The 26,833-nt window shown below is 37.5% G+C and overlaps 1 protein-coding gene across 1 annotated transcript in view; it reads left to right on the top strand.

The window, feature by feature from the left end:
* Window positions 1-655: 655 nt before the first annotated feature.
* The window catches only part of CNGA1 (cyclic nucleotide gated channel subunit alpha 1), a 35,387-nt gene continuing 9,209 nt past the window's right edge, over window positions 656-26,833 (top strand). The window contains exons 1-2 of the mRNA XM_045834683.1: window positions 656-874; window positions 26,011-26,131. Of these exons, the coding sequence (XP_045690639.1) occupies window positions 26,025-26,131 (107 nt within the window). The 5' untranslated portion in view covers window positions 656-874; window positions 26,011-26,024. The remainder of the gene's footprint in view (window positions 875-26,010; window positions 26,132-26,833) is intronic.

The raw sequence follows: 26,833 nt of genomic DNA, 5'->3' as shown, positions 1-26,833 counted from the left end.
TTTGGAGCTAAAAGATTGAAATGAAGGCAGTTTGCTAAGTGGAGACAGTATTTATTTCATGCCATTCTGATATGTAGCCATAAGCAAAAGTTTTGTGGTTATGTAAATGTTCAATTGTTGCATTGAAAGTTCTTAGGGAAATTTACTTTTAGGTCATTAGAATAACTTTTAGAAACCAACTGGCCTATTGATTATTTTTTGCACATGTAAAGAATGAACTATTCTGTTAGGCAAGTTCAGACTCATCCTTTGTATTTCTTCATCAGATATATTTCGAACATGCAGTTCTTCCACATGATAAACAGGTCAATGGATAAGTAAGTGCACTCTACTTATATTTTCATAGTTTTCAATATGATGGCAGTATATTAAAATTTTAATTATACTTTGTAAAAACCTAGACAGTTCTTTCAAGATTGTAACCCTGGGTGAATTGGGAGTATAGCTAATAAAATTCATCAGGCAATATTACCTTTGGTTAATTTTACTTTCAAATTTGTCAAGAGGTGTAGTTCTGAGACACCCCCTTTTACCTCTAACTCTCATACATATTAATAAGCTCTGTCTCTAGCAAAGGATAATGGTTCTTTGGTCCCTGTTATTTTCATACGTATATAAATCCGTAAATCCAATACTGACTCATGAAAATCCTCCCTTGCCTGTGCCACAGAATTGTTTCTTTCCCTGGGAATGAGTATGAAAACTAGCTATTTGTGCATGTTTAAACAGAGGAAAAAGATCAGTATATTTATTATTTAAAAATAAGATCTGGATTTTGACTATGTCAAGATTTGCACTATCTTCCTGTTTATTTTGGACACACCACTGATTTCCATTTCTAGAAGACACAGATGCATTGCTTGAGCAACCAAAGGTAAGAGTCCAGTAGTAATTACAGTAGTATTTCACGTATGCTTATATCTTTGTTTTGATTTACTAAAGCATCAGCATTTGCTCATTTTTAATGTTACATGCTTTCCAGTTACAGCTGATGATTGTATTTTTATTGACTCCTCTGTATTTTTGACAGATAGATGAATATTGTACTAAAATACAATGTTAGTTTAATGTCACAATAAATAAAGGCATGGCAATATGATTCTGCTAATCTGAATATCACAACATGGTAAATACTACCTGTTTTTTGCAAAATTTAAGTTCATTTTTAGAAGTCAAAAACAATAACTTTGGCAGGTGTGATTTTCCCTGAAAGGAAGTGTCCTGTACGGGCTTGCTTCTTCTTTGAAGTATTTGGAGATAGAACACCATCAAATTCTTGTCGATCTTAACATAAAACTAACTCCTGAAAATATGAGCCTCAACTCACTGAGAACTTCTTAAGGATCAGGTGCTTTGTAGGCGTTGTTATAACCTGCACACCCCCGTTTGGAGATGAGTAAGTGGTCTAAAGAGATTAGGTGGCTCCCTCAAGCCAACATATTGCTATAATGTAATGGGGCCAGAATTTAAATCACCTTGCCTTCTTCTAGGTCTTCATGGTAAGTGTACACACTTTATGTGTGTACTTTTAAAAACTGTTATCAATTACTGTCGTGTTTTGTTTTTATAAATTTAAAAACTACTCCTTATCATTTTTCTTGTGCCAAGATTACAGGATTTTAAATATTTGTGATTTTCTTCTCCATTAGAAAGTTAGACATTATGAAACCAAGCTTTTAAAATGTTCTTATCAATAAAGACACATCTTAAATAGACTTTTTACATTTTGACCATTTTTGTTTATATATTCCTTAATTTGTTTGTTCTACTGCATTTATTCTTCCCATAAGTATCACTCATTCAGGTCATTGTTAGATCGAGCAGGCTGACAAAAGAGGATGGGGGTGTGGGAAGCATCAGAATGTAAAAAAACCCCTAATAGTTACTGACTGCACTTTATATCCCATAGAGTGTCATATATGGGCTTGCTTCTTCTTTGAAGTATTTGAAGACAGAACACCATCAAATTCTATACCCTCTTTCTTCTGCTCTTGGAATGCTTATTGATCACAAAAATATTCATCACAAAAATAATCTCAATAAGGCAAAAAAAAAATATATATATATATACAGGCTATATTCTCTGGCCACACAGTCATATAAAGTTAGAGATTAATGTGAATTTTAAATTAAGGACCCTACCCATTAGAAATGGAAGAAGAAAAGTATGGGGAGAGAAAAAAATGTCTAATAGATCTTTAATCGGAGGTAACAGCAAAAAGACATTGCAGGTCTTTCTCGTTTTTTATGGAGGTAATTTTTAACCTATGAAGTTGATGTGTGCTAAAAACTAAAAAGATAAATAAATATTTTCTACAGACAGATCATCTAAATTTAAATTAAGAAGTAAAAGTTAAATTGAATAAAAATTATAGCAAAATGAAAAGTGTCTAAGAACTACCTCCAAAAATAGGCAGTGCACCTTAAATGTTTCTTAGTTATTAATTTATTTGTCAAATATTTATTAAGTACCTAATATATGCCAGGCACTGTCTTAGGCAGCAACCTTGCTTTATTTCCTCCTGCGTCCCCAGGAATAGGTCAAAGGAACAAATCCACATAACGCCAGCGCTTTCACCTTGGGTAAGAGCATGTGGGAACCAGGCTGCCATGTTTTAAGTTTTGGCTATGGCATTTTCCACAGCTGGTAGTATTCTATGCCTCCTTAAGGGAGGTATATAATATACTTTCTTATCAACAGAAAACCATTGTGCCAAGATTTTGCTAATATAGATACTTTATAGTGTGGGACAAATGCTTATAATTACACTTAGTGCTTCTCAAATGTACAAATGTCCCAAAGTATAAATCAACTCAGCTTTAACAATTCATGTGGCTTTAGCTGATTAACAGGTAACTGGTAAAATTCAACACCTATTCTTGATAAAATAAGCAATTAGTAATAAAAGAAAACTTCCTTAATATTATAAAGAAAATTTATCCGAAATCAGTGGGCAAAAACTGGAGAAATGCTAGCAACTGACACAAGACAAGGCGTGCTGATAACTGTTACTGAACATTGTTCTGTAACTGCTGTCAATATGACAAGAAAAAGAAATGAAGCATACCCTTTAAAGAGATAAAATTATCATTACCTGTGGATAATAAACTGTCTACCTCCAAGGCCCCAAATTATAACTACTAAAACTAATAAGTTTGATAAGATAGTAGGCTATAAAATAAATATATGAATTAATAGCTTTCCTATAAACCAGTAATAACTAAACAATAAAATAAAAACAGGTCTTATTTACAATAAAAAATTAAATACATAGAATACAGTTAATAAGATATGTGCATAGCTTATTTAGTGAAAATTGTAAGAACTTACAAAGTAGGTTTTTAAAAGCCATCAGTAAATGAAGAAACACCCCTTGTCTGTGACTTAAAAAATTTTTTTAATATATTAAGCATATTGATTCTCCCAAAATTAATCCATGAAATTATTAAAATCTCTTTGAAAACACATGATTTCTTAGGAACTTGACAAAATTATTCTATTACTGAGAATAATAAATGTATACATTGTACTATAAGAACAGTTACTTAAATGTGGTCATTAAAATAATGGAATGCAGATATTTATTTTTTAATGGTAGCGCTTGTGCAATAAAATAAGTAACAAAAGTAAACCAAACAATTTTTTCTGCTATTGATTATGAACCAGGCATCACTTAAGGTGCCAGACACATAAAAATCAGAGCCCATTTGTACCTGCTCTCATCTGGTGGGAAAGATGCTGGTATGAATGGATCATTATAGAATGACCCATTTTATAATGGGTGAATTTACTGATGATAAATGCTCTGTATTTTGTGAGTGCTGATGGGGAACCACAAGCACCCGGGTATCCTAATTGCAGCCATGGGAAATATGAACTCTTTTCCTCATTCTTTACCCCTTTCCCTTGCTGTTTCCTCTGCTGAGAATGCTCTTTTTCTCTACGGCCTGGCAAACTCCTACTCATCCTTCAAAATCCAGTTACATATTCTCTGCTTTGGTAAGTTTTTGTGAATCTCCGAGCTCTACAGAGTTGGAACAAAATTGTCACATAAAAAATGGTTACACGAAATTGTCATATTAGAGTTTTATTACTTTCAGGGTTCTCTTATTCACTTCTCTAGGGTTCAAAGCTTGTCGTAATCAACATTCGATCCTTTCTCTTCTCCTTCTTCCCTTCACACCTCAGCAAGCTACATGGTGCTGCTGTTTGCATAGCCCTTGCTCAACAAACATCGAGAAGCAAAAATGTGAATTAAGTGCAAATTGGATTATGTTATCTGAAAATTGTTTGCAAGTAAAAATATCAGACTTTCAATGTGTTCCTTTTGAACATAAGGTATTAATTTGTAAGAAAAGCAAGAAAAAAGTTATCCTGAATTTCAAATACTCCTTGTGACTAACAAAATCTCTGTAATTAGAGTCTTATGAATCTCAAGTGCTGGGTTCTTAGAATTTACCTGGCTTTTTATGTATTTACTCACCTTTATTATTCCCATCAATAGTTTGTATTTGCTTTGTCCCAGAGGATATAAAAAGAAAAAGAAAGTTCTCTGCCCTTAAGAATCTTAGAGAATACTGGGAAAGTGGGACATTCACACACAAACAGAGATGTAGTAAAAGGAAGTTAATGCTTAGGCCAAAGGAATTGCTTAAAAACATAGTCAATACAGCACTGGCTGGTGTGGCTCAGTGGATTGAGCACTGGCCTGTGCAAAGTCGCTGGTTCATTTCCCAGTCAGGACACACACCTGGGTTGCAGGCCAGGTCCCCCGTTGGGGTAGTGTGAGTTTCTCTCTCACACAATGGTGTTTCTCTCCCTCTCTGTCTCCTTCCCTTCCTCTCTCTAAAAATAAATTAAAAATCTTAAAAAATATATAGTCCGTATGTATGATGAAGTCACAGTAGGTTTTATGGAAGATGGAACCCTAAGTTTGACTTTCCAAAAACACCTCTCATCAACATACATTCCCTGAGAAATTAATGAAACAGACAGGATAAGGTAACCTGACATAAAAGGTGAGGAAATCTTCAGTTAATCAGAATTCATTAAATGTTAGGGTCGAGTTTTAGAATTCTGGATACTTTCTGACTCAATGGAGAAAGTGGGAATGGTAACACATTAAGGCCTTCAAACCATTGTGAAAGTCTTTTTCTTATCCTTGATTACTATAACACCCTGATTTAAAAAAATACTTTTTTTTTCATGATGTAGGCTCTTGTGATGCTCCAGGGTCATCATGTGTATGATTTTACAGTTATAATCAACTCTTTAAATTTATTTGAGAAACATTTCTAGCTCTGGTCACTGGGAATGTAGTCGTGAACAAAACAGATATTTTGCTTTTTTGATGCTTATATGTTCTGGCATTTAAACCACTCTTATTTCATTGAGCTTTCTTGTAAATGTTTTAGCTTAAAAAATAGTACTAGAAAATGTATTTGGTTATTTGATGGTGTTGTTAATTGGATTTTGATTAACTGAGATTTTATTTTGTGATGGCTACTTTGTAAATTTTCCGTGGAGTGTGAAGGTGGTGATAATGATAATGATAATACAACACAGTGGTGAAATAGTTTCTTCCTGAGAGAGTACTGTGTTTTCTCCAAGAGTTTATAATAATTGACATAACAAGCCCGACAGGTCCTGTGTTTGCTATGGGCATGCATAGCAGTAGTGTTGCATCAGCTCTGTTTTCAGTTTCACAGGAATTACAGCTTGCATATGGTCCTATAAAGGTCATTGATAAAGAGTTGCCTTGACAAATTTGACTTCTTAAAGTTATAGTTCAAGGGGGCAGGGAAAATTAAAGAAAGATTATTGTAATCATTTTAGCTCCATAAGAAAGTTGATGGTTGTGTCTCTATGAGCTTGGAGATTATGTAATAATATCATCCACCTGCTTTTGTATAACTCTTCACGGCCTGCAGTATTGCTTTACATACATTTTTTCACTGGGTCCACATAGAGAATCATTAAAGTAGGCAGGGAATGTATTACCATCTCTACTTTACAAAGAGGAAACTGAGCGTCAGAAAGATCTCTGGTAAGGTCTCACTGGCAATTCGGTGAAATGCTGAGGCTGGAGCCCAAGTCTTTGCCAAGCAGAACACAGCTATTTCCAGGCACTGGCTACCTCTTCGTTGCACAGCCAGCGAAGCCTGTGGTGGGAGTTGCACAACTCTGGGAGCATTGTTAAATGTTAAGAGACAATCTAAGCTCTGCAATTAACTACTGAGATTGGGAAATGACTGGAAAACTCTATTTTAAAGCTTAAAAGTGCTGACACAAATTATTTTTGCTGCTAAACAAAATCCCATGTAAAAGTGTCACCTTTTTTCCTTATTAAAAAACAGATTAGGAGAAAAGACAGAACACAGAGAAGAAAGCAAAAATCCTTATGCCACCACTAAAATCTTAGCATATTTAACATTAAAGTGCTTATCTTTTTATGTAAAAATTTTACACAATTTTTAATAAAATGAGGTGATACTATTAAATGTTGCTTAACAATCTGCTTTTTTATCATCTAAGTGCTCAACATTAATTATATCATGAACATTTCTATAATTTGGTAAATAATCTTTTGAGAAAGTATTTTCATATTCATCCTTTTATTAATCTTATATTGTATAAAATCCAAACAATATGGAGATCTACTCTCCAGAGGTAACTATTGATTACAGTTTAGTGCACATTGTTCTGTACTTTTTACGAGGCCTGCATTACACTGCACTTTCTTCAGCAGATTAGAACACCTTTTTAAAAAAATTTTGCAGTAGACCATCATGTATTTTAAGAGGATACATGTTTTACTTATTAACATCAAGCAAATAATGTATAAATAACAAAAACATAATTTATAGCCATCTTTTGCGACATTCACACAGAATTCCACTCCAGAAAGCACCAATGTACAAGTATCCTTCCTTGTACATGCTGAATTGTCTTTGGCCATCTTCAAATAATTTAAATTAAGTGGCGTGGGTGCTCTGAGCTGCATACTATGTAGCTCTCCTTGTTTAAAGATGATACGTTATAATCTAAGGCTCTCAGCCTTACACAGGGGATCCCTACATTCAGTCTTCAAATTTATCCACAAGTAGTTCACGGGGGAAAAATAAGCCAGCTTAAAAACTTAGTCAAAGACAAGAGGTAACAAGCACCTGACAAATCCCAGTGATAAGCAGGATGAAAAGATGGGGTTTACAAGAGCAACTGAGAAATGGAATGTGCAGGACTTGATAGAGCGAGTGGGAAGGAAAGAGGCAAAGACAAATGACTCCAAGTTCTAAGTGAATTTAAGTGAGTGAAAGCATGGTGGTTCTGTAAACAGAAACAGGAAAGTCAGGAAGGAGAGCTGGTTTGAGAGGGAAAGCAGTGAAAGTTCATTTCCAGGCACTTGGACACAGGGCTCTGAAGGGGATGATTCAGCAATTATATGACAGGAGCTGGCCAATTTGAGGTTTTCAAAATATTTGGAATGAGTCAATGAAGGAAATGTAGTACAGAGCTAAGGAATGGGCGTGTGGAATTGGAACATTTTTGTATAGAAGTGAAAGTTGAACTCTATGGTAGAAAATGGGCATAAGTAGGAGGGGGTCCAACTCTCCCTCAAAAGTGCAGGGTGCTGAATTTGGTGTTGTATATATATCACTAATTTCTTTTTTTAAATGTATTTATTGACTTCAGAAAGAGAGGAAAACACTTATTTGTTGTTCCACTTATTTATGCATTTATTGGTTGATTCTTGTATGTGCCCTGACAGGGGATCAAACCCACACCCCTGGTGTATCAGGATGAAGCTCTAACCAACTGAGCTACATGGCCAGGCTATATATTACTAATTTCTATAAAATATGTGGCACTACTAGGACAGAGGAAGGATGCAGTGGAAAAAAATTGCTGGAGCTTTGGAGCTTTGGTGGTTCAGAACTTACTATTGATTAATCAAGAAGGGAGATCCAATCCTCAACAAAACATTGGCAACCACATCCAACTATACATTGAAAAGATCATACACCATGACCAAGTGGGATTCATCCTAGGGATGCAAGGATGGTTCAATATTTGCAAATCAGTAAATGTAATACCTCACATCAACACAAGCAAAGACAAAAATCACATGGTCATATCAATAGAAGTGGAAAAGGCATTTGATAAGGTACAGCACCCATTCTTGATAAAAACACTCAGCAAAAGGGAATAGAGGGAACATTCCTCAACATAATAAAGGCCATATATGAGAGACCTACAGCCAACATCATACTCAATGGGCAAAAACTAAAATCTTTTCCACTAAGATCAGGAACAAGACAAGGTTGTCCACTTTCACCACTTTTATTCCATATAGTATTGGAAGTTTTAGCTACAGCTATCAGACAAGAAAAGGAAATAAAAGGCATCCAAATCAGAAAGGAGGAAACAAAACTGTCATTGTTTGCAGATGACATGATAGAGTATGTAGAAAATCCTATAGACTCTGACAAAAAACTGCTTGACCTAATAAACAAATGTGGCAAAACAGTGGGATACAAAGTCAATATCCAGAAATCAAAGGCATTTTTGTATACCAATAATGAAACAGCAGAAGCAGAAATCAGGAAAAAAATCCCATTTGATATAGCAAAAAGAAAAATAAAATACCTAGGAATAAATCTAACCAAAAAAGTAAAAGACCTGTATACAGAAAACTACACAACACTGAAGAAAGAAATCAAGGAAGACACAAATAAATGGAAACATATAGCATGTTCATGGATTGGAAGAATTAACATCATCAAAATGTCCATACTACCCAAAGCAATTTACAGATTCAATGCAATACCTACTAAAGTACCAAGGGCATATTTCACAGACATAGAACAAACACTTCAAAAATGTATATGGAATCATAAACGACCCCAAATAGCTGCTGCAATTTTGAGAAAGAAGAACAAAGTAGGAGGGATCACAATACCCAATATCAAACTATACTACAAGGCCACTATAATCTAAATAGTCTGGTACTGGCCCAAGAACAGACACATAGATCAATGGAACAGAACCCAGAACCCAGAAAGAAACCCAAGTCTCTACAGTCAAGTAATATTTGACAGAGGGGGCAGCAACATAAAATGGAGTAAAAACAGTCTCTTCAACAAATGGTGTTGCGAAAACTGGACAGCTATGTACAAAAAAATGAAACTCAAGCACCAACTTACACCATACACAAAAATAAATTCAAGGTGGATAAAATACTTAAATATAAGCCATGTCACCATTAAAGTCCTAGAGGAAAACATAGGCAGGAAAATCTCAGATATTCATGCAGCAACATTTTTACTGATACGTCCCCCACAGCAAGGAAAAAAAAGGAAAGAATAAACAAATGGGATCTCATCAAAATAAACAGCTTCTGCACAGCTAAAGAAAACAGTATTAAAATAAAAAGAGAACCAACTGTATGGGAAAACATATTTGCCAATGATACCTCAGACAAGGGTTTAATCTCCAAAATATATAAAGAACTTATATGACTCCACTCTAAGAAGACAAGCAACCCAATTAAAAAATGGGCAAAGGACTTGAACAGACACTTCTCCAAGGAGAACATACAGAGGATCCAGAGACACATGAAAAGATGCTCAATATTGCTAACTATCAGAGAGATGCAAATTAAAACCACAATGAGATACCACTTCACACCAGTCAGAATGGCCATCAAAAACAAAGCAACAAACAACAAATGTTGGAGAGGTTGTGGAGAGAAGGGGACCCTAGTGCACTGTTGGTGGGATTGGAGACTGGTACAACTACTATGGAAAATACTATGAAATTTTCTCAGAAAACTAAAAATGGATCTGCCTTTTGACCCAGCAATTCCACTGCTAGGATTATATCCTAAGAACCCTGAAACACCAGTCCAAAAGAACCTATGCACCCCAATGTTCATAGCAGCACAATTTACAATAGCCAAGTGTTGGAAGCAACCTAGATGCCCATCAGTAAATGAATGGATCAAAAAACTATGGTATATTTACACAATGGAATTCTATGCAGCAGAAAGAAAGAGGGAGCTCCTACCTTTTGCAGCAGCATGGACACAACTGGAAAGCATTATGCTAAGTGAAATAAACCAGGCGGTGAAAGACAAATACCATTCATTGATCTCACCTTTAACAGGAACCTAAACAACAAAACAAAGAAACAAGAGAAATATAACCAAAGACACTGAAATAGAGAACAGACTGACAGAGTTCAGAGGGGAGAGGAGAGGGAATTTCAGGGGAATTTCAGGGAAAAAGGGGAAGGGTTTACAGGAATAAGTATAAAGGACACATGGATAAAAACTAGGGGCGGGTGGAAATGGGAGGGAGGAAGGGAGGCCTGGGTGGGTGGGTTGGGATGGGAGTAAAAGACAGAAAATTGTACTGTAAAAACAATTAAAATTAAAAAAAAGGGAGAACCACAACCTTGCCACCTTTGTAGTGGCCACGGGATCATCAGATTTGAGTGTCATTATAATCCTGACTCGCTGCACCAGGATCTTATGAGTTTGGAGAAAGTGACAAGCAGAGGAGATGGGACAGAAGACTTTCATAAAGAGTTTGGAGTAGAAGCAAAGCAAAAATGAGTGGTGTTCCTTCCCTCATCACTTTCACCCCTTCTCTGTCCAGTCTTCATTCATTCATTTACTCATTCATTCATTCATTCATTCACTCATTCATTCTTCCTGCAAACATCACTGGGCACTTGCTAGGTTCTAAGCACAGTTCTAAATGCTAAGGAAATATGAATGAGGCACAAAACAAAAACTGTTCCTTTCTTTAAGGAGTGCAGTCTAGTGAAATTATGGAAAAATTCTTTCTGGTATTTTCTCTAAGGCTGGTAGTGGATTCAAAATTTCTACATAGTTGGGGCTTAGGAGTAGCCCTCTGGTGAAAAGTGGGGGCTAGGAACTTATTTCAAAAATACATTTATTTACTAAGTCTACTTTTTTAAAAAAAGTGTATTATTTTGGAGTGGCTTAGAGATCCTAAAGGATATCTTTGAAAGTTAAAACCCCCAAGGCTATACCCCTTTACTTAGTCAATATTTTTAGACATGCTTTCTGGATTTATGTCACTGCATTGTAAATAACTGGCTGAATTGAACAGACATATTTTCATAGAGAAGACCACACTGATAAGAATGAAACAGGGACAGACAAGTGTCGCTTAGGGCACTGGGTGACTGAACTCCCATATCATGCCTTTTCTGAGCTGCATGGAAGGAGCTCGGGCTTTGCAGCCCATTTTTACATCCCAGCTCTGCAAGAACAGTTGCAGGACCTGGAGCAAATCATTTAACCTCTCTGAGCTTCCTGTCCTCTCCTGTGAAATGGAGAACATAATTAAATGTGCTAAACTAACATAATGCCTGAGCTGTGGCAGGCCCTCAATAAACATTTCTCTCTCTCTCTCTCTCCCCCTCTCCCTGTGGTCAGAAAGTATAGAGGCTGAAAGAGGTTGACTGATGCAGGGTGTGAAGGGTGTGAAGGAGTCATTAGCACTTCTCAGAGACATTTTCGCAGAAATGATCAGAAATGTTTCCCTTTAAGTCTGAGGAACTGTTTAAAATCTGGACAAATTCTGATGATACACAGACTAGAAACCATTGATCTGCTTAGACTGACATTTTCCTGTCTCCCAAATGCCACTTCTAAACCTTCACCACACCCTTGTTTTTTTCCACTAAAACTTGTCTTTCTAATCTTTGCCTGGGGAATCTACTGACCTCCTTGTTGCAACTCCACGTTCCTCAAATAATTTGGCACCTACTGTATAGATGTCTGTTCCCTACTGAGTCCCACTCTGATTCTGAGCGGCCTTCATGGCTATGAAAGATGATGCATCTGAGACATGAGAGTGCCCAGCTTCACAGGTTCTTGTCTTTACATCTCCTGAGACCTTCCTCTTTTTCTTCTCAGCTGTGGTCACTTGAGACCTTTACTCAGAGCTGCTTCACCTCCATGATCATAACCTTCAATACAGCATCTCATTTCCTGACCACGAGTGCCTCTAGCTCGTACTCTCTTTTCCCTCTAGACCTATTCTACAACCTTATTGAGGTATTTATCTTCTTGACTTACAATTTTCTTATATATTTTCCCTTCCCAGCATCCCTCGCTTCTCCCTTCAGCCTAAGACAAGTGATGTGTCATTTAGAGGAACCTCCTTATCTCCTCTGCCCTCATGTGCTCTACTTCAGCTACTGATCCCAATCTTGAGTTATTCCAGATAGCTGCCTTTGTGTCTCCTTCCCATCTGAATTACCGCACTCAGTGCGAAAAATCGCAGCACCCTATGCACTGTTGTTGCATCAGCGGGGGTTCCAGTGATCCCCTGCAATCCTCCCACAAATTCCTACCCCAGATTCCTCCTGTTGCCTGCAGTGGCTATTGCATACTTGTTTCACAATCCCGAAATTCTCATCCAGGTGAGAAACTGGGAGTTTTCTCCCTGAGACTCCTTCAGTGACTCCTCATCCTGTTTAGGACAACAGAGTACTCAAGGCATGCCATGAATTAACCCTGCCTTCTTCTGCACCTCTTTTCTAGCCATTTACTCCATGATTTGATCTGCTGTGGTTACCTGGAGGCACTGTGCTCTCTCACATGTTTTGTTTTTCACTTGCTACTGCTTCTATCTGGAATCCTGGTCCGCATTGTAATATGCTTGGCAGATGTCTACTCTATGCCTTGCCTTTTTAGGAAGCTTTGTTTCGAGCCCCCTGCTGAGGATTAGGTTCATCTCTTCTTAGCTTCCATAGCAACTCCCTTGGCACTGACCTACTTCTATGTGCTTGATATTAGCTTTTGACCCCCCTGGCTCCCTTTCTACCCTCTAATTACTTCCTAGCAAACTAACCCAAATTGGGTGGCTTAAAACAACAGAAATTTATTGTTACCATTCTAGAAGCCAGAAGTACCAAATCAAGACGTTGGTAGGGCCATGCTCCCTCTGAAGGCACTAGGGAAGAATCTGTCCCATGCTGGTTTCCCAGCTGCTGGGAGCCACAAGCATTCCTTGCTCTGTAGATATATCACTCCAATCCTTCATCTCCATGGAGCTCTCTCTGCATATTTTTACATAATCTCCCCTCTGTGTATGTGTCTCTCTGTGTCCAAATTTCCCCCTTTTATAAGGGTATCAATCATAGTGGATTAGGGTCCATCCCCATGACCTCATTTTCACTTGATTACCTCTAAATAGACCCAATTTTCAAATAAGGTCACATTCTAAGGTATTAGGGTTAGGGCTTCAAGATACTAGTTTTTGCAGGACACAGTTGAATCTGTAACACATCCCTTCTCCATTCTGTATTCTAGAGGGGAGAGCTGCCCTTTATGGAAGCATCCACATGGTCTCTGAGGTCATCCAGTGTAGAGCCCCAGCAGGAGACTGGGGAGGGGGTAGGGAGATGTGAGGTCAAGGCAGAGTGTCCTGGTGGCGTTCTTCCTGCGGCCTTCCCTGGTGTGGGCTATGTGCTTCAGTGATAAGTCATTGCCTCATGAACAGTTACTCTGGGCAGCTCCTCTCCTTCCAGAGAGGGTTGGTAATCATTCCCTCTGCTTGTGTTTGGAGCTTAGAGGTGGTAACTGTTTATCTGCTTCTAGTCCCAGGTTACTGCACTACGCTTTGTGCATCCCTTAGAGTAACACCTTTGTAAATAGTCCATTTGGAAATAAACCTCTTATGGAATTTACCCCATTTTGAGTGTGCCTTTGTTTTCTGTTGGGACCCTAAAGATAACCTGAAAAATGCTACTTGTCTATTAACTATATTATCTGTTTTATTAACTATAATATGAACTCCTTGGAAGTATGTATCATATACTTTATTAATCTCTGAACCTATAGCACTTAGCATACTTCCTGCTGCTAGTAGGTGTTGAATAAATATTTTTCGTGGGAGGGAGGGGAGAATGGAAGTAAGGAGAAAAGGATAGGAGGACTATTGTCACTAAGCAGTGTTTGGTTGTAATTTAGTGTTCTGACAGCCTTAGACTATTTTCCCAGACACCAAGTCAATTCTGCAGCCATTCTCCATGTGTCTGCTCTGTATACACCCCTTCCCTAGGTACTGCAGGTTCTGGCTGGTAAATAGACTTGGCTCATTCCTCTAGTAGTTTTTATCCATGAATGGGCCAATGTGGCTAGAGTTTATAAAGCAGGGGATGTCTCTTGGGGGTGGGGTTGGAAGTGAAGCTTTAGACTGATGGAATGGGGCTCGGAGCAGCTTCTTTTGTTACAGGAAGAGAATGGATGAGTAATATTAAGGGACAAGGGAGATTCCACAACAAGAATTTATAATGCACCTAATCCAATTTACCATGTACTCCGCTACCAGATCAATCTTCCCAGAGTACATTGGGATAATGTCATTCTCATGCCTCAACATCGTCAATGATTATTTCCTGTGGAATGAAGAATGAGAATCTATTTTGACAAAATCCTCATGTTCCATATCTCCCATGGCTTCTCTGTGCCCACCAGTTACAGCAGACAAATCTCTTCTCCTGACAGGCTTCCTCTTCTACCACCATGGCTTTTCTCATGACTTCCCCTTTACCCAGAAAGAAAGGTCTTTTCTCTTGCTCATTTCCACTTGGAAAATTCTACCCGCACATGCCCCTCATTTTTTGTTTGCTCTTAGGTCCTTGTCCGCTCTTCCCTGCAACCTATGTTTCCCAGGCTCCATTGCCCACTGGCTTTGTTTTAGGTTCAGACACTGGGAGGTACTCGTGGAGGAGACGTGAAGGCAAGTAGTTTCTCCCACTCATGCTTTGCTTCTGGTGGCCTCTCCCACAGTGGGTCCATCACCACAGGCAGCCTTGCTCTCTCCTTCTGCTGAACAGCCCTTGACTTAGGGTCCCATAAGCTTCTTTTTTCTCTGTGTCTCCTGCTTAGGGGTGGTAGCTTCGCCCAGTTTTTGCTTGTCCCTGGGTTTTCTCAGTTACCCTGTTTAGTCTTTCTAGCACTTTTGTCATTAATTTTCTGTATCAAGTTTTCACTATTGAATCATGTGATCTGGCCCTTTTCCTGACCGGGCCCTGATTATAGACCATGCATCTGTCTGATGCCATCTTCCTTGTGAACCTCTTCTAATTATTTAGCTGAAAATAATTTTTCCTTTTCTTTTTAAAAAGTCCTCTAGAATTAAAAACCTGTTATTATATATTTGACATAATCGAACAGTATTAAAATATCCACTCATTTTGGAAGAAAGAAAAGATAATCTCAGAAATTGAAGAGGTGATTGACAATTACAAATACTTATTTTAATTCCTTTAATGGGTCCCAAACTATTTGTTCTGTGTAGTGATCTAGTCTTGTTCTCTGCTACTAGTTATAAGCACTGTATGCTTCTTAAGCTCTCTGGGTTTCTTCCTTACAGCACCAAGCTGAGAACTGTGTACATGGTACACACTCTTAATTTGTTGAGTTGGACATAGAGATCCATTACTAGCATACAGAAATAATATTAAAATTTATTTATTTTCAGAGAGAGGGGAAGGGAGGGAGAGATACATTGATGTGCGAGAGAAACATCAGTTGGTTGCCTCTCACACGCCCTTAACCAGGGACATTGCCTGTAACCTAGGCATGTGCCTTGACTGGGAATTGAACCTTTTGGTTCACAGGTTGGAGCTCAGTCTACTGAGTCACACCAGCCAGAGCTGATTTTTTACATTGATTTTTTATCCTGTGACCTTGCTGAGTTTGTGTATGTGTATATGTATGTTTGTGTGTGTGTATATATATACACATATAAAGATTCTTTAGAGTTGTCTGCATATATTACCATGTCATCTGCAAATAGTTTGACTTCTTTCCAATATGAATGCTGTTTGTTTGTTTGTTTATTTATTTTTGGCTTATTGTAAGGGCTGGGACCTCCAGTATAATGTTGAATACCTTTAGAATATCTTTGCCTTGTTCTTTACTTTAAGAAGAACATATCATGTCTTTTGTCATTAAGTATGATGTTAGCTGTAGATTTTTTTATACATGCTCTTTATCAGGTTGCAAGAAGCTTCTTTCTATTCTTAGTTGGCTAAGAGGTTTTATTATGAATAGGTGATGAATTTTCTTAAATGCCTGTCTATATTGGTTGAAATGGTCATATGGTTTTTCTCATTGTTTTTCTATTAATATAGTGAATTTTATTGATTATTTTACAAAAAATTAGAAAAATCAGAATAAATGGAGACATGAATAAAATATCAATCTCAAACCAATGGTTGGCACAATGCTTAAGAGTAAAAGTCTAGAAACATTCTCATAAAGCCAAGAACCATATTGCATATCTAAGACAGCTTCGATACAAAGGTATCAGCAGTGTTACTTATTATATTCTGGAAGTTTTATTCAAGGCAAATGGACATCGAAGGTAAATACCTCTTTAAAAAGAAGAAATAAAATAATAATTTTGTGTAAGTAATATGATTATATTCCTAAAACCAGAAATGATTTAACATAAAGACTACTAGGAATAACTTGTAAAGATCAGTAAGGTGACTGGTTTCACAGTAAACAAAAGAAATGATTTATGACAAAAAAGTAATGAATACAAGTAATATAAGGGGAAACTATACAAGAGGAAATAATACAAGGGGAATACAAATGAGAGTAGGAACAAAAATATAAAACATCTAGGACTTAATACAGAACCTATATGTAGCAACTTTTGTGAAAACATAAAGAAAAATAATTTCCTAACTTATTCTATGATTTAAATGCAAATCCCATTAAAATCTCAATGGTTGGCAAGGCAAGTTTAAGAGGATAACGTTTCAAGTCAGTAGGGCAGAGATGGACTATTATTCAGTGATTAAACGCTGTTCAGAATATTGGCTAGTCATTTAGAAAATATAAAGTTAAGTTCCTACTTCACACGTTACACCAAAACAGTTTTGCAGTAGTTAAAATTTAAGTTTGGATAAGGAAACCATAGCCCTGACCTGTGGGCTCAGTGGGGTGGGCATCCTGCAAAGCAAAAGGTCGCCGGTTGGTTCCAGGCCAGGGCACACTCCTGTGTGGCAGGTTTGGTCCTGGGTCCAGGTGCACATGAGCTGCCCTGGTCAGTGGACTGATGTTTCTCTCCCTCTCGTCTCCCTCCCTCCTCCTCCCTATAAAAATAAATAAATAAAGTCTTAAAAAAAAAAGAAAAAGGAAATCATAGAAATAGTGGGAAACATACTTGTAAATATAGTTTAGAGCAGAATATTGAGTGTCTTTGTTTTTCCATTTATATTTTCCATTTTTCTAGAGTTATTATCTATTTAAAAAGTGATTATATAACTAAAGAAAAGCTTTTCCTGTGTAGAACACTTAGCTCAGCATAAAATTTTAGGATAAAGAAAGCCATTTGTTTTTCCTTCAGGTTTGAGCAAAGCCCAGGCTTGGTTTGCTCTGACTATAGGGGTAATATTGTCTGTTTTTATTTATTTTTTACTCACATGACTTTTTCTATGTTGAGATAGATGAAATAATTATATATTCTTTTTTTCTAGCCATTAGGCCTGAGGTCTCTCAGAGGGAGTGTTCACTGATGACAATATGCTGGCAAATATAGTCACGCCTCCATTCTAATCCTGAAAAGGGGTTATTGGAGCAATTTGCCCTTTAAAAGTGGTGTTGCTTAGTTAAAATTAATTGTATCTTAAAATATTGCATTTAAAATATATGTACACTTTCATTAACAAAAATTACAAAAACACTTTACTGGCTGCTCAGTTATTTTCATTAGTTGTTTGAATGCTAAGGTGAGATAAAGAATATTATTTATTATTATACTTACTTGAAGATTTAACCTTTTATAAAGTGTAAGGCACTCTTTATTTTACTGTAAATAATGAAGTGTGTTTTATACATTTTCTCACTTCAAATAATTTTTTAATTTTAATTTAGTTGAGTCCTATGAATGGAGAGGGAAAGTCTGAGGACAGATAGGGGTAGTTTTGCCCTGGGATCCCTCAGCATAAATGAGCATAGAGAGGTGGAGATGATACGAAATTCATTGTAACTCAAAAGTGTGTGCTACTGCGAGGAATATATTCTTTAAACCAATGATGGAAGTGACTGTTTACTGGGCTCTTACTTCGTGCTGGGTATAATACTAAACTGTTTACTCATTTAATCCTCATGACAGGCTGAAGTGCAAATGTTATTCAGGAAAGAAAAGCATTTCTAAAGAATGAAGGTGCCCAAGGAAGGAATGGGCTACTCATACGGCAGGAAGTCCCCACAACCAGAAATGTTCAGAAAGAGACCAGGTCACTATTTGCCCGGAATTCAGGGAGGCACTTCTTTCTGTCTCAGGTGGGAGGTTGGCTCAGGTGACATTTGGGGGTTATAAACTGCCTCTGGGTTTTTACAATTCTACCCTGCAGAGATCACTGTACCTTGTGATACGAACCAAATGACACACAAAATAAATCACTCATTTAAAATCCAAATGTTATGTCAAAGCAAATCAATTATTTCTGTCAGTCAAGACATTTAGTATGATTTGTTTAGACACATACTACATGTAGCCTTTGGTTTATTTTTTACCCTTGAGATCTCATTGCACTCAAATTTAAAAGTGGGTTACTAAAATGGGACCCTAAAATTGTTGCGTGGGTCCCCAGCCAGCAGTGACCACGGAATGCTGTGGATGGCTCACCGAAACACACGCGAGAAAAAACACACATGCACAGAGACAAACTAGTTCCTGTGGGGAAGTAGGGACGAAATGGCCACCCCCCCCAGTGGGGAGCACTCTGATTTACCGTCCATACCTGCTTTTATTGGGCTCATTTTGCATAATAATTCAGGTAAAGTACAGTACTCATTAGGGGGAAGTAAGGAATCATAGAAAACAAAGAACTCTGCCGGTCTATTTTGAGTCAGGGTCAAAGAGCTGTAAGACTTTGAGGAACATAACTTCCTCCTTGGACCCCTCTCATTCAACTGAGAGCATTCTAAACAAAGAAGGTTTCACAGTAATTTACATGTTCTTTCTTAGGCCTGATCACCCGGGGAATCCGCCCTTTTCAGCACAGAGCTGCACCACCCTGTCATTGTTTCAGGCTTAGGTGGAGCAAGGGAACTAAGGCAACTGGGAGACAAGGAGGTTTTTTTCCCAGACGCTGAGAACTCAGGCTATGTCAAAGCCGAGGAGCGAGGGTCCATCACCCCCTTTTGCTGCAGCCCCCCAAGTCCTTCTTTTGGGGGGGCCTCCCAAAGTGATCGTGCCTGTCTTAGGTCGTTCCCCCCTTGGGGAATCTTACCTGTCTTTGGCTAACCGACCAAGCTTTTTGGGGTTCAGTCATGAATAAAGCAGCAGAAGCAGCATTCCTGCCAGGAAGATAAGCTTTTGTCTCCTTGCTGGCTTACGGTTCCAAAAGTGTTCCCTTAGCCTTAGCCTAGGTGGGGGTTTCCGCTTCTGATACCAGTCAGGGCGGTTCCCAACATAAAATTATGATGACTTTAATATTGAAATTCAAATATGTTTTTGATTTCTCAGTTCTAGCACAGAAGACTTTGGGGAAACTCATAATCAGTGTGATAAAAAGTAAAAGGCACGGATGTCAGCCTTGTGCACACTTTGGTTCATATCAGCTATGTTTGGTGTACTTTCTGGCTAGTCTGTGATCTTGGCAAATTCAGTGTGTGTTCTGAGTCCCAGGTCTCTTTTTCTTGGATAAGGAAACCCGAGGACAACGCTTACTTCACAGCTCTGTAGTGACAATTACACAATTTATGCCTAAATGGTTGCTTCTATTATTACATTAAAAAATCGTCACATTACATAGACTTAAATTTTAAATTTTTCATTTCTTTTTTATGTCACTATTTTTTTATATTTTTAAAAGTAAAGGAAAAATTTGCATATAGAAAAATGCATATATATTATGGGTACAATTTATACATTCATGTAACCATCTCCCAACTTCCATTCCAGAAATTTCACTCATGCACTCTTCTAGTAAATTCTCACTGACCTCCCCTGACTCCAGACAACTACTGTTCTGATTTCTATCACCATTAATAATTTTTCATGTTCTTGAATTTTATATAAGTAGAATCATAACGTATATACTCTTGAACCAGGTTTCTTCTCATCCAAGGAATGTTTTTGAGATTCTTCTATGTTGTTGTATCAGTAGTTCACTCCTTTTTTACTACTGAGAAGTATTTCACTGTATAAATCAGTTTGTTTATCTATTTTCCTATGGATGAGAGTGTGGGGTACTTCCACGTGGTCATTCTATAACTATAGCTGCTACGACCTTTCTTGTACAAGTGTTTTTGTATATATATGCTTTTATTTATATTGAGCAAATACCTACAGTGGAATTACCAAGTAACAGAGTAGGTATATGCTCATCTTTGTAAGAAACTGCCAGTTTGCCAAAGAGGTTGTACCATTTTCCTTCCACTAGAGATGTGAATGACATTTGATATTGTTAGTCATAAATTTTAGCCATTGTACTGTGTACAAAATGATATATCACTGTGTTTTTTTTTTATTTGTCTGATGACTAATGATGTTAAACATATTTTTATATTCTGACTGGCTATTTTTATATTTCCTTTAAGGAAAGACTTGTTCAAGTCTTTTGTCCATATTTGTTTAAATTACTTTACTGTTGTTCAACTTTTGTCCATATTTTTATTGGCTGTTTCTTTTTATTGTTGATTTGTACAAATCCTTCATATGTTATGGATATACATTTTTCATATAAATATACCTTGAATTTGCATGTGAACATTCTCTGTGACTTGCCTCTACACTTTGTTTTCTGTCTTTTGATGAGCAAAATTTAAAATTTTGATAATATCCAATTCATTGACATTTTCTTTTAGGTTTAGTGCCTTTTTTGTGCTCTCACTAAGAAATCATGGCTAACCCAAGGTCATGAAGATATCTTCCTATGATTTCTTCTAGAAGCTTTATAATGTTAACTTTGATGTTTAGCTCAATGGTCCTGATGACCCTTCCTTAGACCAAACTTCGGTAAGGATCCTTTGAGTCCTCTTTCTGATTGGGCCCCACCCCTGGGTTCTTACTTGACTCACTCATTCCAGGCTTAGCAAGAATCCTTGTCAATCAGTTTAGTGAAAAGCCTCCAAACTTGATCTGATCAGCCTTAATATCTAATCAAATTCCTAATTCCCTACTCTTATCACTCACATCACCCTGGCCTGCCTTGGGCGAGAATTCTTCCCTTTGAGTCAGTCTAGCAAGAATTGCTTTAGCCTTGATGTTTTTTCTTAGTAATCAATTTCCATCCCTTGACACTCCCTCCCACTCTGCCCCCTGGCTGCAAATCCCCACCTGTCCTTGTTGAATTCAAAGTTGAGCCCAATCTCTCTTCCCTATTAAAAAACCCACACTGTATTATTATTCCCCCCTGAATAATGTCTGTCTTACCATGTTTAACAAGTGTCATGAATAAATTTTTCTTAGTAGTCCATCTTGAATTAATATTTGTGGTGGTGTGAGGTAGGTGTTGAGATCCTTTGGTTTGTTTTTTAAACTGGAATTTATTTGCACACTAACATTGCAATACTTTCTTTCTTTTCTTTTTTTTAAAAAGATTTCATTTATCTATTTTTAGAGAGAGTGGAAGGGAAAAAGGAAGAGGGGGAGAGAAACATCAATGTGTTAGTTGCCTCTTGCGTGCTCCTTACTGGGGACCTGGCCCGCAACCCAGGCATGTGCCCAGACTGGGTATTGAACTGGTGACCCTTTGGTTCACAGGCCGGCACTCAATCCACTAAGCCACACCAGCCAAGACTAAGACTGCAATATTTTTGAGATCCCAAAATGAAACATGCAGTTTCAGTTGTCACAAGAAATGACAATTTCTTGGTGGGACAAAGACTCCTGGATGAATATGTACCATTCATTATTGTTATTCATTTCTATTTTCCTTACATTTTGATATTTCCTTGGCTTCTGATTAAGCAGGACAGTTTTTGTGAGGAGGCAGCTCAGGCTGTCTGGTGTCAGTACTTATAATTACCCCTAACTCTCTCCCTAGTGATTTGCACCTCTCTTTCTATTTCCCCTCCCTCTCCCCAAATCTCCATGCTTCATGCCTTTGTTGATGGATCACATAACGTTTTCTTCCTTACATTCTTAAATTCTTAAGCAATCAAGATAATTTTGTCATAGCAAGGTATTTTATTTTTGTAATAAAGTAGATTTATTTTGTAGCTCCTATGTTATTACTTATGTTTCATTGAAAGATTGAAATCTTTGTAATAATGAATTATGTTTATGGTACAGAGTTAGGACTTGATGCAGCACTGACTCCAATGTAATTCTGCAAGGCTTTACTATGTGTTAGGTTTGGGTTCGACTGTTCCTGGATGAACTTTTCCAAAGAGTTCGCAGTCTGGTAGAGTAGCTAGACATGTCAGTACCGGTGTTTTAGCCTGTGTGAGTGTGAGGAGGTAGAGAACTATGGATACAAACAGGAGAGTCTGTTGAATTCTTGTGTCCAAGTAGTCATCAAAGTCTTCTAAACTGATTTTTGAAGAACAAATATGATTTTTTCCTGGGAAAACAAAAAGAGTCAATAATTTTATATCCAGGGAACAGCAGGAGCAAAGGTATTATTAAACAAAGATATATAAGAATCACAAACATGACTGTCTGATATATTATCCAATGTTTGTAAAGCATGGGAATAGCTAAAGTGAAGTAAGGTGCCTGGATTTTTAGAAGCCTTAGTGCCCCTTATATTGTTTGGTTCTATATTTGGTGGGTAATCTCTAAAAAAGCAAAGAGCATCATTGTTAAGCTTACCTTTCTTCAAAGTCCCTCTAGTGCTTGTAAATATGGGATGCACATAATGGTGATTTTGCTCATTTTAATAAAAGACCCATGAACACATTTAAAGAGACAATACTCTCATTGTCTTGAAAGGTTAGACTAATATAAAAAATTTCAATGAATTCCAGAATTTATTATAATGTAGATCTTGAAATGCCGGCAGAAATCCAGGGTGGCCCATTATGCCACCATAAAATAGTGTAAGAGAACTGTGTAAGAGAACTATGGGAGACAAGTGAAAACACATGGTTTGACCATTAATATCTCTCCTATATTTTTTCCAAACAACGAGAACAACAGCAGTCTGGGAATGTTCTCTGCTTTTTGCTTTCCCTCCCCATTCTCTCTCCCTCTTTCCATTTTTCTTTCTCTCCTTTTACATTTCCCTCTGTCCTTTTCCTCCATTCCTTTCTCTTGTTTTGACAACCATTTCAATGTTCCATAGCACCCCACTTATTGAGAATCAGGAAAAGATTCTGTTTATTTGCAAAAACCAAACTGTACACTGGCACTTTAAAGAGAGAACTTTAACCTCTTTGAACTAACACGGTCATTGGAAGGGCTAAAGCAATAGGCCCTCCTAGACTAACCCCTCCCCCACCCCCCAGAGGTATGACCTCAGAACAGCATCCCAGAACTGGCCTGCCTGGAAATTTCTTACTCTCTCAATCTGGAATGTGGGCAGTGAGAAATCCCTCACTGGAACTCTGTTCCAGAATGTGCCATATTAAGTGTGATCCAGAGATCAGGAAGCCTCTTCCATTGTAGTTATTACTTCAAGAGCCACTCTGTTCCTGCTAGCCCCGTAGCAGCATAAGCTCTCAGAAAGCTAGTGACTGCACAGGAGTGGATGCCTCAGCAACCCAGTGTCTCCCTGGCTGTTCTTGCTGGCAGCCAGAGTAGAGGTGGAAGAACTATTGTCTTCACCTCGTTTCCACCCTCCAAAGCTCATAAAAGTGAATTTGCTTGACCACGCCTAAGTGGCACACAGAGTCTAAGCTGCAAAGGAGTTTGGGAAATGCAGATTTTTAGCTGTTTCAGTTTTGCAAATCATGAAAGCACACTAGGAGAGAAGAATGGATGCTGTGTGCCAATCCACCATGTCTACTATGCTAAGAATCTTTTCAAAATCATAGTAAATTCAGTGAGTTTTCATAGCTTCTAATGAAAATTCATGTGAGTATAATTTTAAGTTTTTAAAAAACTAGATGTGTTCACTTAAGCATTTATTAAGTACCTATTATATGCAGGCATTCTGCATGGTTACAAAGGTCTCCACTCTCAAAGGTCACAGCCTCATTATAAAGACATGTGTACAACAATTTACCATAGAGCGAAAGAACTGAAATATGTACAAAATGCAGTGGCAGAGAAGGGGAGGAAGTGATTAGCTTAGTTGAGAGTGGGGAGTCAGTGCGGAGTTGACCTTGGCTTGGACTTAAACAATGGGTAGTGCTCTTCTAAGACATCAGGGAGGTGGGCTTCCCAGGCAGAGGGAGTGCATGGGCAAAGGTGCAGACGTGTGACACAGTGTGGCTCTGTAAGGGAACTGAAGACAGAACACCATTTTGTCCCTTAGGAGTAATCTGTTTTCATACCATAGCTCAAGTATTAAGAAATTATTATATGAATTATAAATTTTCTGTTTAATTAGAAAACACTATTCCCATTTTAAAAATATATATTAAATGGAAAACTTTCTAAAATAAATAGGTCACTGATGGACTGGTTTAGTAACTAAGTGAACTAGGTACTGAGCACATACTAATTTTATAGCATCATAATAGACATTAAGGGGGATGGAAAAAAATGTCAGAAATTGTCCTGAATTCCAAGAACTCCCAGACTAATGGAGGCACTAAGGCATATGCCAGAAAAATATTTTAAAAATAAAATTAGGGAGTAGGGGTGATATTAAACATATTAGCAAATTTTATACTTAGTTGGAGAATTACAATTAAACGGGATACTGGCTATAAACAGCTGGTCCATCTGTATCAGTGTGTATCCTGAAAACGTACAAGCCCTGCTTGAATGTATATGATTCTCTAACCTAAAGGTCCCTGGGCCCTTAGAGTCTTTGGATTCAAATAAATTTGCATATGATTAACCGCACATATAATTCCCGTTCCTGCCCACCTGTACCCACAGGACCCCCAGTTTTACCACCTTAAAAGTCTTCCTATAGTTTCCCAGGGAATCCCTCAAAGGTTGCATCACATGTGCTGGCTTTTGTGGAGACAGGTATGTTTTTTTAAGTGGTGGCTCACAGAACATGAAGGCCTCTTCAGACCCAGGTGATCAAGGGAAGCAAGGGGTTGGGAGGAGGAAGATTCTCCACTCTGCAGCCCAGACCCCTGCATGGCAGCCAGAGGAGCAGCAGAGAACAACATCTTTGTCATGGTTTTGGCTTTCTCAAGGTAAAAACCTTCAGAATTGGGGAGAGGATCCTTCTGAGGACCATGGACAGAAATCACCCACCGAGAGCAGTTGAAGTGGACCAGTGGAAACAATGCAGTAGGAAGTCAACAATAGTGTGGTGCATGCTGGGAGGAGCTGGGAAGTGAACTGATGTCTGGCCCAGCTCCTTGCACCTGATCTTAGAAAATAAGTACCCAGATGTGAGTTTAGGCCAGTGTTTCCCAAAATATGCTGCTAAGGTTGTATGTATCACAATAATTTAGAGAACTTGTTAAAAGTGTGGATCAGTTGCATCCTTATTTACTCCAAAGTGAATACTACTCAAGACCCTTTTTTCTAAGTGCCTATAGACATTCACAGCTGATTACACCCATTTTATATTTTATTTTATTACTGTCTATTATTGCTTAATGTTTGATCTGTATGTGAAATCCCTGTAGTTTTATCCCAAACCCACATTGCCTGAGTATATCAAAACTGGGTAAATCCTAAATTTAAAAAAACAGTTCTAGCCCTCTGCTATATTCTTGAATTTTAAAAAAGACACTAAACACTGGCAAGTGGTACTTACGGGTCTAGGCCATGGTTGTATTCTATTAAAGAATAATTCCCACATGTAACCAGAAATAGGATTATTACTACAGCCTTAGAAGGAGGGTAGAGTGACACTTTTTGTTATATATGTAAATATATTAAAAAATCTTCCTCCTAATAAGCTTTTTCTCTCCCCAGATGTTAAACTAACCATGAAGAAAAATATTATCAATACACAGCACTCCTTCATAAACATTCCCAATGTGGTTGTCCCACACATGGAAAAGGAAGTAAGGAGGATGGAAAATGGAGCATGCAGGTAACTCGATGCAATTTTTCTATGCATTTTCAATACCAGCCACATTCCTTAAATTTAACTAGGTTTAGTTTCCATTTAACTTCTAATTTGTACCCTTGAAGTTTGTAATTTATTTAATGTAGTAAATTTACTTAGAGTTTGAAATAGCGTAACTTGAATATCAAATAAATAGATATTATCGGGTCCATTATTTAGAAGCTCCTATGCCAAATATTTCCTTATTCACTGACAGGACCTTTCCTCATGGGACATTTCAATTCTAAAAAGATCATGTTTCCATAGATAAATGTGAAAAAAATACAGAATGTGAAATGCCAGCATGTTTTAAAAGTATAATTTAAAGTAGTTACCCTATAAATAAAGAGAATGTGTATACATGTGGTTTAATATACTTTTGATGGACAGCATGTTTTTACAGGTTAGTCCATACAATTGCATAATATGACCTAAAATACACTTTCCGTTTGGTAAATATTAACATTAATCAAACAAGAGAGTTGTGGAAGACCTAAAAAGTACTGTCTTAATTACACGTATCTCACTGAATTGTGCCTATAATTCTATGTAATCTGTACAGCTCTCATTTCACTCTAATTGAAAGTTGTTGTGTGTGTTAGTTTGAGAGGGCAGGAGACGGGATGAGGCAATGGTCCCCCTAATGAGAACTTGGTTTAGAACATTGATCTAATTCAGCTCTCCCTC

Source organism: Phyllostomus hastatus, unplaced genomic scaffold (assembly GCF_019186645.2).
Source record: "Phyllostomus hastatus isolate PE091 unplaced genomic scaffold, TTU_PhHast_1.1 phas_contig_196, whole genome shotgun sequence".
Classification (NCBI taxonomy): domain Eukaryota; kingdom Metazoa; phylum Chordata; class Mammalia; order Chiroptera; family Phyllostomidae; genus Phyllostomus; species Phyllostomus hastatus.
The sequence above is the reverse complement of the archived record's forward strand: the minus strand, read 5'-3'. Positions and strand labels throughout refer to the sequence as shown.